The following is a 13,953-nucleotide window of genomic DNA, read 5'->3' as shown; positions in this document are numbered from 1 at the left end:
CTTCTGCTACACAGCTGTGGGAGATAATGCTCAGAAAATACAACCTGCGTGGCTAGCTGGGGCTTTGTTCCCAAGTCCCTGTCTTGTCTCGTGTCCTGGTGAGCTGCCCTAGGCCACATGTGAGGGATGAGGGCTCTTCTAGCTGGGATCTGTGATTCTGGACTGTTGAGTCACAGAGTCTTTTGAGAGTCTATTATATCTTCCTAGGAAAATGCAAATACACAGAAAAGTTTTGTGTAGAGTTTTGAGGGGATTCGTGGTCATCACTGAAGCCTCTCGATGGACTGTATCAGGAGCTTTATAGGGTAAATTAATGGCAGGCCTGGGCAGCGGGCTCTTGGCTGCATTCTTGTAGTTCTGCATCTTCATCCTTGTCCAGTGAAAGGGCCCTTCACTCTAGGGCTTAGAGCCCAGTTTGCCTCAGTCGCTTGTTGCTTCCCTCCTTTCCCAGGGTGTCATGTTGGTCCTGCCATGTTCCACGGGTTGGAGACCCTTCTGAGCATGAGGTGACCCCACATCCATCTTAGTAACAGCTCTATGGAAGGCATAAGGGGGAAAAGGGGAATAATTCAACTATGTAAAGCCAGGAAAAAAGAAATTTGCTCCTTCCACTGAAAAAGCTTAACTTCTAACTGCATGGCTCAATTGTATATCTCTGAGGAATGCACTGTGCCCTTGACCCACAGTTCAGCTTCTTGGGATAGAGAGGATCAGCTTCAGCGCCCCCTAGAGATGAGAGTGTAATGTCAGCAAGGTAAAGGGATGATAGTGAACTTCCGAACCTGACAGACTTCCGTCGAAGCGTTGCCTCCTCCCTCTTACTAGTTGTTTGACATGTTAGGAAGGAGAGTACCCCTGTGCAGAGTTGTTCTGTGGATTCACGGTCATTTTGGGAAACAGGGTTTGACACTTAGTGAAAGCTTAATAAATTGTAACCATTATTAGAATTTGTTGCTCCTGCTGGTTTTTATCATCTCTATTTTTGTAGATTCTCAGGAGAAATTCAGAATGTGTTTTTCCTTTGTGTAAGGCAGAGTTCCTTCAATGAAGTGACACAGATCATTGTGGAACACTACAGGAGGTTTAGTGTTTTAGTCAGCTCAGGCTGCCATAACAACATACTGTACACTGGGTGGCTTAAACAACGGAAATTTATTTTCTCACAGTTCTGGAGGCTGGAAGTCCCAGATCAGGGTGCTAGCATGGTTGGGTTCCAGTGAGGGTGGCTTGTGGATGGTTACCTTCTTGCTGTCTTCACATGGTAGAGAGAGTGCACTGTCTTGTGTTTCTTCTTAGAAGGGCACTAATCCTATCATGAAAGCCTGACTCTCACGACTTCATGTGAACCTCATGACCTCAAAGGCCCCAGCTCCAAATACCATCATATTGGGGATTAGGGCTTCAACATAGGAATTTTGAGGGAACACTGTTCAGTCCATAGTATTTAATGATTCTGGCCTCTGGCACTAGATATGAGTAGCAACCTGCAATCACTGTGACAGTAGAAATGCCACCCCTTCACCGATTTCTGAACCACACACTCAGATTGCTCTTCTTATATTTAGTTAGAGTGAATGTCAGTCAGAACCATGTGTCTTAACACTGAAAGAAGTAGTAGGGACCATCTGGCCCAGAGCCTCTTGCTTTCAGGAAGGTGAACAAAGCCGAAGAGTTCACCATAACCAAGGCAGTGCACTTTTGTCATGTGTTCAACCTGTACCTAGCTTTGCTTCGTAGAATTGGCAAGAGATGGGTGCACAATCTCCCTGCCTGTGAGAAGTTTATAATTTAGTTGGGGAGATTAAAAACATGAATGCAAAGCAATGTAAGAGTGAATTACAACATGTTTTGTGGATTTAAGAGTTCATAGAGGATAGTGATTAAAACCAGCTGATATATACCCAAGAAGCTTCATAGACAAGTTGAAAATTGAACTGCTTTTTGAATGATGAATAGGTGAAGAAAAGAGACAAGAAAAATCTAGACCAGGAAATGACCTGGGGAGAAGGGTAGAAGTAGAATAAACACGGCCTAGGTTGTGGCAGAGTGGGGAAAGCGACAGTGAGGAAGGCTGTGGGCGTAGGTCAGTGTCTTTCCTTAGAGAGGGTTTGCTTTGCATGCCCCCGTGCCTGCACTGTTACCAGCCCTAGGACTGAGTTCAATATCTCTCCTGTGTGGTCCTGGCACACGGTAATTATCTCTTGTCTGTCTTTCTGTCTTGCTGGATTGTGTCTTGGTTACCAGTGTATCTCTACTATCTAGCACAGTGTAAGAGTTTATTAATGATTTATTGAGTGAGTAATTGTACAGATTATGAGGTTTTGAATTGGGAGGATCATGGGAGAGTAAGTCTGGTCATTAGAGAGATTACCTTTTGATTTGTTTCCTTGAATGGATTCCTAAAACTGTTAAGATTTACTCCTACAAAGATAGATATCCTGGACTTTAGAAAAAGGCAATTATAAAGAGGTAGGACCCAAAGTGGTGATGTAATCCAAAGAAAATGAGACCGGAATTGTTTTTGTGCACAAATCAGGCCACAAAAGATCACAAAAGTGAAAAGGCTTGAAAAGAAAGGATGTTGAAAGATTAAAAAGAGGAAAATAGCTAAGTAGCTAGTGAAAATCTATTTGAAGCACTACCCTAGGACCTTCTTAGCAGGAACACTTGGCGAGTACTGTTTTTCAGGGTATTTTTTACTTTTTTTGTGCAAGACAGTCTGTGAAATTAATGCAAAGACCAGTTGCCTGATTCTGTAATTACGCTCATCTTTTGTGCATGTGTGCATTCTGTACTAATGTGTTATTTGAGGGAGTTTAAAAACAAATGACAGTGACGCACCCTCTCAGTAATGTTACCGTGAAGCTCACATTTCTGATTTGAAGGGAAATCTTGTATCCTGTCCCTTATCCCTATGATTTTTCGTTTTGACTACTGTAGATGCTTAATTATTTTCATTTGCTTTGGTTTTCGATCAATTTTGATTCCATATTTATGTTCCATTTTGTGAATCATTAAAATTAGAAGAAATATACCAAGTCGAAATAGTAATGTTGGGTCACTCAAGAAAAAAGCTCTTATTTTTACTAACATACAAATTACTAAGTTACATATTTTTTTTCTTCGTCATTTTCAGGCGCTGTTTTGAATTTTTAGATTTACTTTTACAAGAATGGCAAACACATTCACTGGAACGGTGAGCATCTGATTTGCTGTTTTTTTCCTCTGAATTCAATCTTGAGATTTAATGCCTCAGTAAGTGGTCCAACCCACTTGCTATAAAAAAATGAAGAAATCTAAACATTTGGGCAGACTACTTGTGTTATTTCTGCTGATGTGGAGCACGTAATATTGGCAGCAGCTTGTAGTGAGTTTCATTGAGTTAAATGTTAGTGCGCCCAGAGATGTGGACAGATGTGCACCATGGGAACTACAGAGCCAGGATTCACTCTAGTGACTGATCCTGCTGCGTGACATTCCCGTCAGTTCCAACGAGGTCAGTGTTTAAAGCTGCTCTCAGTAGGGAAGGTGTAACTCTCAAGTCCTTAAAGAAATTTCACTCGTTTCAAAGTTTTCTTTTTGATCCCTTTGTATCAGAAAGTCAGCAATTTTCTCTTTATTCAGGTTGGTTTAAGTTTCACATCAGGATGAAAAGTAGAGTTATGGTAGAATTCTTGAAGAAGCACGTCTCTATTAATTTTGAGATTCACTCTTTGCCATTTTTAGTTCCTATCAATTGTAGGTGCCTGCTATTCTTTCTGAGTTAAATTTGGAGACAATAGATGACGTTGTGCCACTCGTTTTTTAATGGTATGTCGTATAGTTTGTGAAGAACTTTACAGCTATTAAATGTTTTATTAGTAGTGGAATTTTAATAAATTGAGGACTCCTGGGAGTCCTGTTCCGTACAGCAGTGGTCAGAGATGAAGCAAAGCCAAGCCTCCCAGAGGCCAAATTTCCTCTGAGGATTTGTGAATCTAGAAGATAGTCACACATTTTCTTCCAATACTTTTTTGTTCTTTAGTCTGTTAGTTTTAGAATTAGAGGTGGAAGGTGGGAGGACGGATTTAATAGGGGAACAGGTGAGTAGAACAGAAAATCATGGAGAACTCAGATGTAGTCTCATGCATTCATCACCTCCCGGCTCAGCCTCGGCCGCTTAGCTGGCTGCTCACTAAATGTTTATTGTACGCCTGAAGGTAAGGAGGCACAGACCTGGAATGGGCTGGTAGAGTTGGTAACTGATTTTGTTCTGTCAAACTATTCATTCTGATCATTTCCCTTTTCTTAAAACTTTGTTAAATATTTGATGAGACAGTTTGTTGATTTCTTCTCAGCAAGGGTAGAACATAACAAAAGAGAATACCTATTTATAAAATGGTTGCATCATTTTATAAAATTGTTCATGTTACATATTGGAACTTGAAAAAATACTCTGTTTAATTACAGAAATGTGATATAGTTAGTTTCTTTCGTATTAAGATTATTATTATCTCATTATAATTTCCATAGAAACTAGCTCTGACCATGGAAAAATAGGGTTTTTTTGTTTGGATTCATAGAAGATTGGGCTAAATAAGTTTGGCCTGAAAAACAATCGGCTTGTATTAAAAAATATCACACAAGACAGTAGGGTCTTTGGGTACTTTGGTGGGGGTGGGGTAGGGCTGGAGGTAGGGTATTGGCACAGAATTAGGGGTTAGAAGATCTGCAGGGTGTTCTGATTTTCCAAATGGCATGTTAGTTGACTCACTTGGCGCAAAGGCCCTAAGTTCTACGTTGCCATTTTGAAGTTATTTCTCCTACTTGTTTTCATCCACATAAAACCATATATTAATGATTGTTACTGTTTCTTCTCTAAATATCTAGACACATATCAGTATTAGCTGAAACAATAAAGAAGGGAATACATGATGCTGACTCTGAAGCAAGGATAGAAGCCAGAAAGTAAGTGTTTATTGTACATCACTTTATTTTATTTTGAGGAAGATTGTCCCTGAGCTAACATCTGTCCCCTTCTTCCTCTGTTTTGTATGTGGGACACCACCACAGCATGGTTTGATGAGCAGTGCATAGGTCTGCACCTGGGATCTGAACCTGTGAACCCTGGGCCACTGAAGTGGAACCCGCGAACTTAATCACTATGCCCCTGTACACCCCTTTTTTTATTCACTACTTTTATATTTCGGATGCATTGTCTACATTGCCTTGTTAAAAACTCATTAAGTTACATGAACATGTTTCATTAATCATGACTTTTAAATAAACATGACTTCGAAAGGCCATTTGGAAATACTTCTGTGGTTTCTTGTTTAGCCAGTTGTTCAGTGCCCAGGCCTGAAAGACTGATTGATATTATTTGAATATAAACAGGACTGAGGTACACAACAGAATGCTCATTTTTAAATTTATGAAAAAGTATGACATTTCATCAGAAAAGCACTAGTATACATGCTCAGTATATTCTCTTCCTCATTAAGCTCTGTTAAAGCCAAGTCGTAATCTAAAGCGACTTTTTGATTTACGCTGAAAGATCACGATCGTGGGGATTCTTTCCTGTGGTCACCCCTGTGCAGGTATCAGTGACTGCTTGGGAAGTGTGAGTCATGGTGAGGGAGGTGGATTGAGCCGATGCTTGGGAGTGTGACAGTGGTAGCTGGCTATTGCCGTCTCACGTTTGAGGCAGTTTTGCCCTTAGGACTGGCTGTGCTCCAGTGATGTGGCTGTGGCCCCCTACATGCACTACCTCCCTTGGGATAATTTTGCCACTGTGACCGTAAATACCAGACATTTGATGCTATGACTTACTCTCTTGTGGGCAGTGCATAGATAAGTGCAGCTAGTTTTGCACCTGTGATTGTTTCTTTTTATTTTTTTAGTTGACCAACTCTTCTAATTGACAGAGGTTAAAATCTGTTCTTACTAGCCTGGAAGATTGTTTTCCTTAGCTGCATTAATACATCTGCTGAAGTCCTTATTGCTTCTTGACTGATCTCCATTAAATTATATTTCCCTGGTTTCTGAGTTTTCTAGAGGACCTCACTATAACATTGAAGTGTTTACTCTAGTCTCATCTTGGGTATTTCCTGCCAAAATAAGCAACATAGTTAATAGTTGCTAAAAACTCTTGGGAATGGATTTGTTAATGATTGTATGCTGTTTATATCCTTGTGTTGTATTCTCCCCCTGCCCAATTTTTTCTAGTTTTTTAAGTTAGAATGCAACACAGATTTCAAGTAGCTCTTTCCATTCTCTTTTGAACATTTTATCTAAGGCAATTTCAGATACTTCCAGTCAATGAGTGTCAAATTCCCTTCGTAAAAGCTACCAATAATGAGCCTCTCCTGTGTTCTAGGTATAGTTCTAGATGTTTTAGCTGCATCTTCTCCAAGCCTCCCAAATCTTGCAGGTTAGGTCCTTTCATTTCCATTTTATAACTGAGACTGAGCCTCAGAGAAGTTTAATAACTTGCCTCATGTCAAACAGCTAGTGAATTGTGAGGTCAGGATTCCTCCCAGGCCTCCTTTGTTCACACTCTCTTCCTTATAGCATGCTGCTGCTAGTAGCAGGTAGACTGCAGATTCCAGTCCTTGAAGAGGTGGTGTGGTGTCCTCCGGAGCTCAGTGAAATATCTGTTATGATCCACTGACCATAACAGGAAACCGTTTTGTATGTGTCCCCTAGGTGTTACTGGGGTTTCCACAGTCACTTCAGCAGAGAAGCTGAGCACCTGTACCACACCTTGGAGTCCTCCTACCAGAAAGCGCTGCAGTCCCATTTGAAGAACTCGGACAGCATCGTGTCTCTGCCACAATCCGATCGCTCGTCTTCTAGCTCTCAAGAGAGTCTGAAGTAAGGAATTCAGCTGTGCTTTTCATTATTTTGAGATTTCATATTTAAAGATTTCCTGCACAAGAACACAAATTCTAGCTGTAATTTTTGCGGATGTGTGCCTGTTATAGTTCCCCCATCTTAAGATGGATTCTGGCACTAAGTGAGATACTGTGGGGAATGGTAAGAAACAAGTTGCTTTGATCTTGCCATAAGTAATAGTTAGATAAATTTATATAGTAGTCCTAGAATATAGTTTACGAGTAGCACACGTGAGTTTTTCTTAGATGGTGTAAGTGTTAACCTGGACACAAGTTTGGAAAGAGAGGGTATTCAAAACTTAGGACTTAATGTATAATGATCTTCAATCTGTATTTCTAATTTCTGTCTTGAGTTATGAGTTCCCTGTATGTTTGGAAGATACAAACATGTGGATAGCTGTTTGAAATTAGGGGTTTATAAGATGTGGTCTAAATCACCTGAAAAATTCTGAAAACTCTGAAATAATTCTTATCATAACTTCCTGTTGTGACATGTACTTGCTTTAATGCAGATAAAGTGCAAATTTGATAATAAACACATGTATACCTTTGTTTTCAGTCGGCCGCTCTCTGCCAAAAGAAGTCCTACTGGAAGTACCGCCTCTAGAGGTAAGACTGGCAGCCATGGAGAAGGCTGTCCAGGGGAGGCCTCTGTTTCTTAACCTCAGGTGGGCTGTTCTACCCCTAGAGGCTGCTCAGTTGCTGGAAGCCAAGGGCCTGCTCTCAGGTCCCTCTCAGGTTTGCAGAGTGTGCTGCTCTGCGCTCCCACTGTCCCCAGCAGAGCTCTGCTTTCCCAGGGGCCCATCACTGTGAGGAAGACATTGTCGGGATGACTTCGGCAGGAGAAATTGAGCTCTGTGACCTGTCCTCACTCCAGCACGTGAATACTACCACAAGTAGTGCCACTCCTTCGCTCTGGTCACTTAGCAAGAGAGTGGAGACAGCTTGTGATGGAGATGGCTTTGAGCAGCAGCCGCAGTGCGGTGGCTGTTGGAGGTGGGAGAGTGGAATGTTTCCTGAGAGCGGGAGGGCGCCTAGGTGAGAGTGCACAGTTAGGCCACATCATGAGGAAACTGGCCAGATGTGAACAGTTTTATTATTTCATTTCTCATATTAACCAGAAATATGGTCCATTCTTTGGAGTTTGTAGTCTTTGATTACAAGAAAATAAATGTGATAGGTGTAGTATAGTTGTGGTCACTTTTAGTTTCCTTCAGCATTGGCTGAACTCTGTCTTCAGTGACCAGGAGCAACTGTTGGTCAGCACTTATGTGCTCCAGTGTTTGTTAAAAGTTGGTATTTGTTTTCAAGAAAAGCAAATCAAGTTTTAACAATATGTGTTTAGAATGTGTAAAGTCAGGTCCTTACTATCGTTTCCTCCTTCGCCACTAAAGCTTCTACAGTTAGTACCAAATCTGTGTCAACGACTGGATCCCTCCAGCGGTCTCGAAGTGATATTGACGTGAACGCAGCTGCCAGTGCCAAATCCAAAGTGTCCGCGGCTTCAGGCGCTGCACCTTTCAGCTCTGCCGCAGCCTTGCCTCCAGGGTCATACGCATCCTTAGGTAACCAGACCTCCCACCGTTTCCCCTGTTCTGCTGTTCCAGATGCCTCTGCTCAAACTTATTTATGTAGCAAATTACCAAAAACCATTATTGAGGAAATTCTCACTGTTGTAGGGCTGATAGTTAAGTATAAGTAACTCTGCACTGATTGCTGGTTAACAGCCACTGTTTCTTGAGTGTTCCCTTTCTCTGGAGCATCATCCTTTTTAGTGACAAGTAAGTACACTGGTGCTCGCACAGCATGTGGCACTGAGCACGGCCTTCCTTCAGCTTCATTTCCCTCTTCATGGCAGCCCAGCCAGCGCCTAAGCCACCTCCCATATTACCAAAGCTGGGTTTTCTCCCCTCCTGACATCGATGGGAGCAGAGCCAGAAGGGTTTAGTGAGGGATTCACCAAAGATAGTCATTGTAGTTAGATATTTCCCAATTTGAGAGTGTACCCGGAGTGGGGAAGCGGGGAGGGCAGGGAGGGAGAGGGACAACAACAAGCAGGACCTCTGGAGGAATGTGGTGGCCTTGATCACCAGCATAAGCATGTTGTACAACAGTGTAGTCCTTCCCTGTGTCATCTTGGGAGGAGCATGCGCTTATCCTAATGAGAGCCCAAAAGATGAAAAAAAGTTATTTTCCAAAGAACTAGTATCTGACAGAGTGGTAAGTCAGTTTTTCAGCAGACACTTAACACCTACACTCTGTAGGGCTAATAGTTTATTTCATTTTATTTTTGTTAAGAGCAAAGTCGTTTCAAGCATAAATCTGATGACTTAGCTGGATTGGTTTTACTTTGGGTTTTATAGAAATTAATACAATTTAAACTTCATGAAACATTGAGACTGAATTGATTGTGTGGTTTACAAACTAATTCCAAAGTCAGTTCTAAAACTAATGTTCTAACAATGTTTTGAGCATGGAAGCCCAGTGAGAGAATACCAAGAGAAGATTACTGGGCCTGCCATTTATTAGCTGGGTAACTTTGAGCAGGCCACGGAATCTTTGAGTCTGTTTTCTCCAGCCATCAATTAGTTGTAATAATAGCCACCTAACTCAGATATATGATAGGGGTAAGTGGAATTAAAAGTCCTTTGTAAATTATTATCCTATATAGTGAAAGAAACTGTGATGGTGATAGGAACGTTATTAATTTGAAAGGAACGTTTGTTATATCAGTCCTGTTTTCTCTGCGGTAAAATACCTCATACATAGATGCATTTTGATTGGGAAGAAATCCAATAAGAGCTCTCCTTTTCTACCTTTCTAATGTTAATTATTGTAACATTACATGTGAGTGTTTATGCTGCTATGTTGATGTGTAATCATTGAGTAAAGGAGACATCAGAACTCCGCTGTCCTATGGTGAAGTAGTTCTATTATTTTACTTCCATTTTTTAAGTACTTACCTGTGTTTCAATACATTTAATCCACCTTGAGTATTTGTAATTAGTATTTGTTTCATTGCTTGGAAACGAGTAAAAACCAGCTTTGGAGTACTCAGTAGTCTTTGTTTTTCTGTGCATATTTGGGATATTATACAATAGACCATGTAGACTTCCCTCAGTGCTGGTAAAAGCACTCGGGTCATTTGGTCTAATGATACAGAACTGACCTTTTAGAAGCACCGATGATACATTTTCAGCCTAGTGTTCCCTTTTCAAATAACAAGACTGGAATATTCCCATTCTCTTACCATTTCCTGAAACTGTACCTCTACTTTCCTTATGTCCAAAACAACAAAAAGCAGAAAACCCCCTAAAATAGAATGTAATCCTACTGAGAAGTTGTTAGAATTACTATTTAGATTGACACATTACATCTGTGCAGAAGTGTAGCATTAAAGCTGATGATCCTTTTCCAAACTTCTAGAGTCCAGACACCTGAGGGAAGATACGGAGTCCGTAGGCCTTGACGCAGGTACCATGCTGTACAGCTTTGCTGCTCAACGTGTAGTTGGGATAGGCGTTGCTGGAGCCAGCCTCTCTGAGCTTCTCACTTGCCTCTGCCCTTTGGGTGACCCTTTAGGATTTTAGTTTTCAGTTTTTCCTTACCATTCTGCTAGTACTTGTTCTAAGAAAAAGGAGCTCTGAAGAGGATGAGAGTTGGCTAAAATAAGCAATAGCAATCACTCGACCGACTGAGGCACTACCCTGGGTTGCCCTTTTTTCTTTTGTTTTCCAAAGGCAAAAGCACATCGTACCAAGCTGATAAGGCGCACCTACTTGCTTCAGACTCTGCTTTGCTGTTGAAATTGTTTCCTTTTAATTTTATTTTAAATTGTACTTTTGCTTTTTAAGTAGCTAATAACATTCTGCTTTTTAATTTTCTTAATGTTACTAACTGTTCCCTGTTATCCCTTCCCTTGTTTTTTAATTTGCTTAAAGATGGTACTGCCACTAAAGCGGAGGGTAAGCGGTTTGTTTCTGTGATTGAGGTGTGTCTTACTTTCACCGGTCCTCTGTCCTCACCGAGTGTTGCCTGGCGCCACTTGTCCTCACCAAGGTCCCTGCATGAGACGTTGCACGCTATTCCCTCCACTCTTCTTCATTCTGTTTCCACTGGACTTTTGCCCCACCTCTACCTTAATTCTCCTCTCCTTTCTTATTCAGTCGTTGCTCTTGTGAATTTTGACACTTAAGTATGTTGTCCGTACGTGGTTTTTTAGTGCTGAGCCCGCACTGGGGAGGAGCGTTCATGTGACCTTGTATGCTAGTCTTCATGGGCTGCTTGTCTCAGATTGTATTACTTCTGAAGCTTTGTTTCCTTCTCTTTACTTTTGTGCTTTTGTGGGCCTCTCAGGATTTGCCTTTCCTGTTTTGAAAATAAATTTCAGTGTCATTTATTCAGGTTAAAGGCTGATAACGGTTTTCTACCAGGTAATTTGTAGAAATTTTTTAAAATACTTTTCTATCTCCTAAAGATGCTACTGAATTATATGATACCATTTTTATTTGTGTCACTGACACATACCCATTCATTCATTTACTCTCATTCATCCATTCATCAATCATGTATTGACTGCCGCCTTTGTGCCATGTTCCATAGTACTACACACAAAGATATAGCATGGTAAAAGAAATATACATATCCAAATCCACTTTGTTTTCTTTTTATGCTTTTATCAAGAAGTTCTTCCTGATTTTGCCTTATCTTTTGAATTTTAGACATAGCTATTTCAGTCTGTACAGGTCTTTGATTAGCACATACTAGACAAGATCATCCCTTTGCAAAGTCTCTAGATAGAAAGCATGACAATGCTTCAAATAATTGAAATTTAGAGGAACCTTATTTGCTTAAGATAGTGGCGTAGACACACCAACCCTCAGGATAATGATTTAACAATTAGGAACTGCTAGTCTACTTTCATATATTTTTAGCCACTCTATAAAAAACTAGCCTGCAAAGTGGACTGGATTTTATCTTAGTATATGCAGTTCACAATAGTTTTAATCCATATGCTATTTCCTAAGGAATTCATAAAGGAAAAATTAGGAATGGAATTATTTTTTAAGAGGAGCATAGTCCTAAGTTTGAAGAACAAACATCTCATTGTAAAAATTACCTGGATGCTTACTAAAAGAACAGAGTCCTGGGTCCTTCCCCCTGAAAATTCTGATTACGTTTGGAAGGAGCAAGGGAATCTGAATTTTCAGCCAGCCTCAGAAAAAGGCAGCAGCAAATATCACTCGGCATCTTGTCCTGCATTTCCAATCTGAACTTTCAGATCATTATGGACCTTTAAGAAATTTTTTAATAAATCTGTTAAATATTTTACTCTCTAGCTCCTGAGACAAGAAGAGATAGGTACTTTCATCATTAGGAGGCAAAGCTAGAAGTTTGAATCAGTAGTTGGATGCTCTAAATTTAAAATTCAGACAGCTCATTTGAATTCTGGCAACTTCATTATTATAGTAATTGAGAAAAATATGTATTCTTTCGGAGTTATTTATGATACACATCAAGTTGCCCTTCTAACGTTTATGACTAATCAGAAAAATATTTTTTTATGAAGAACTGAAAGCTCAAGTTTTGGACAAAAGTTTATTTCCAGGTTATCTTTCAGTGTGTTATGTTCGGTAATTTTTGGAATTTGGAAGAAGGAAGCATATATGACTTATGCTACTCATGAGAAAGTTTATGATCAGATCTTGAAGTTGTATGGCAAATGAATACACTCTCATCTAATACATTTTTTTAGCTACTATGGTTAGGAAATGCATTATTTATATTTCTTCCTGAAATAAAACTTTTTTTCGTTTTTTTGTGCTGAGGAAGATTTGCCCTGAGCTCACATCCATGCCAGTCTTCCTCTATTTTTTAGTATGTGGGCTGCCAGCACAGCCTAGCTGCTAACAGAGTAGTGTAGGTCCGTACCCAGGAACTGAACCTGGACTGCTGAAGCAGAGTGCACTGAACTTAACCAGTAGGCCACTAGGGCTGGACCCTGAAATAAATAATTTCAAATGATGTGTTACGATACTTGAATGACCTGTGGGTACTGATGACTTATTTTCAGAGAAAAGATAATCATATGTTATTAAAAGCCATGTTTAGCTATTGGTGATTTTAAGATTACAAAATAAAAACTATGTACCCTTGTCTGCTCTTCAGGAAAAAGAACTTAGATTTTTAATTCAGTTTTACTGGAAATAAAACATTTAGTATTGCTGTATATTTATCCACAAACTCCAAATTTTAAGTAATTAACTTTTTTACACATTGAAAAAATACACATGTAAAAGTAAAAGAATGTGAAACTTCTTTTAATATTATCTTTAAAAAATAAGAGGTAGGTTATTTTTTGGAGGAGGAATGCTTGTAGGTAGCAAGATTTATAAGTAATCAACTTCCCAAATTTTGATTCTATCAAAAATGCCATAGAGGCCAGCCCGGTGGCACAGTGGTTTATTTTGCACGTTCCACTTCAGTGGCCCAGGGTTCACCAGTTTGGATCCCAGGTGCGGACCTACACACCGCTTGTCAAGCCATGCTGTGGCAGGCGTCCCACGTATAAAGTAGAGGAAGATGGGCACGGATGTTAGCTCAAGGCCAGTCTTCCTCAGCAAAAAGAGGAGGATTGGCAGCAGATGTTAGCTCAGGGCTAACCTTCCTCAAAAAAAATAAAAATAAATAAATAAATAAAAAGAAAATGCCACGTATGAGTAGAGGTTGGTTTAATTGTGCCCCTTAGCAGTAAATTGTAAAACAGATATAGTATGCCAAAGTGTCCCAATGTGATGAGAGTTGAGATTTACCTAGGACACATTTTAATTCCTGTAACCTCTAGATTGAGAATTGGCTCAAATTTTGAAACATACGGGGGATAAAAAACTAATGATATGAGGCTGTTTAATGATTTTTCAGTTGTATTAGGAGAACTGAATATAGGAAAAACCGTGCCTGCAGGTTAAACTGGGTGTACAGGTTTACTTTCCCATTTTTAAGGCTTTGCTAGAAGAATGGCAATGTGATTGAAAAAAATTAGTTAGCAGCACCATTAAAAAGCCGTGAGATGTGAATAGTC

At 40.1% G+C, this 13,953-nt stretch overlaps 1 protein-coding gene across 13 annotated transcripts in view; it reads left to right on the top strand.

Moving 5' to 3' along the window:
- Positions 1-13,953, top strand: part of CLASP1 (cytoplasmic linker associated protein 1) — a 169,046-nt gene that overhangs the window by 63,152 nt on the left and 91,941 nt on the right. For 12 of the 13 annotated variants that reach the window (XM_046657659.1, XM_046657658.1, XM_046657667.1 and 9 more), the window contains exons 13-18: positions 3,137-3,196; positions 4,870-4,947; positions 6,685-6,852; positions 7,432-7,481; positions 8,267-8,437; positions 10,299-10,346. In XM_046657659.1, the coding sequence (XP_046513615.1) occupies positions 3,137-3,196; positions 4,870-4,947; positions 6,685-6,852; positions 7,432-7,481; positions 8,267-8,437; positions 10,299-10,346 (575 nt within the window). The remainder of the gene's footprint in view (positions 1-3,136; positions 3,197-4,869; positions 4,948-6,684; positions 6,853-7,431; positions 7,482-8,266; positions 8,438-10,298; positions 10,347-13,953) is intronic. The other variant, XM_046657661.1, reaches the window with a different exon arrangement.

Source organism: Equus quagga, chromosome 4 (assembly GCF_021613505.1).
Source record: "Equus quagga isolate Etosha38 chromosome 4, UCLA_HA_Equagga_1.0, whole genome shotgun sequence".
Classification (NCBI taxonomy): Eukaryota; Metazoa; Chordata; class Mammalia; order Perissodactyla; family Equidae; genus Equus; species Equus quagga.
Note: the sequence above shows the minus strand (reverse complement) of the source record. Positions and strands in the feature narration are given on the sequence as shown.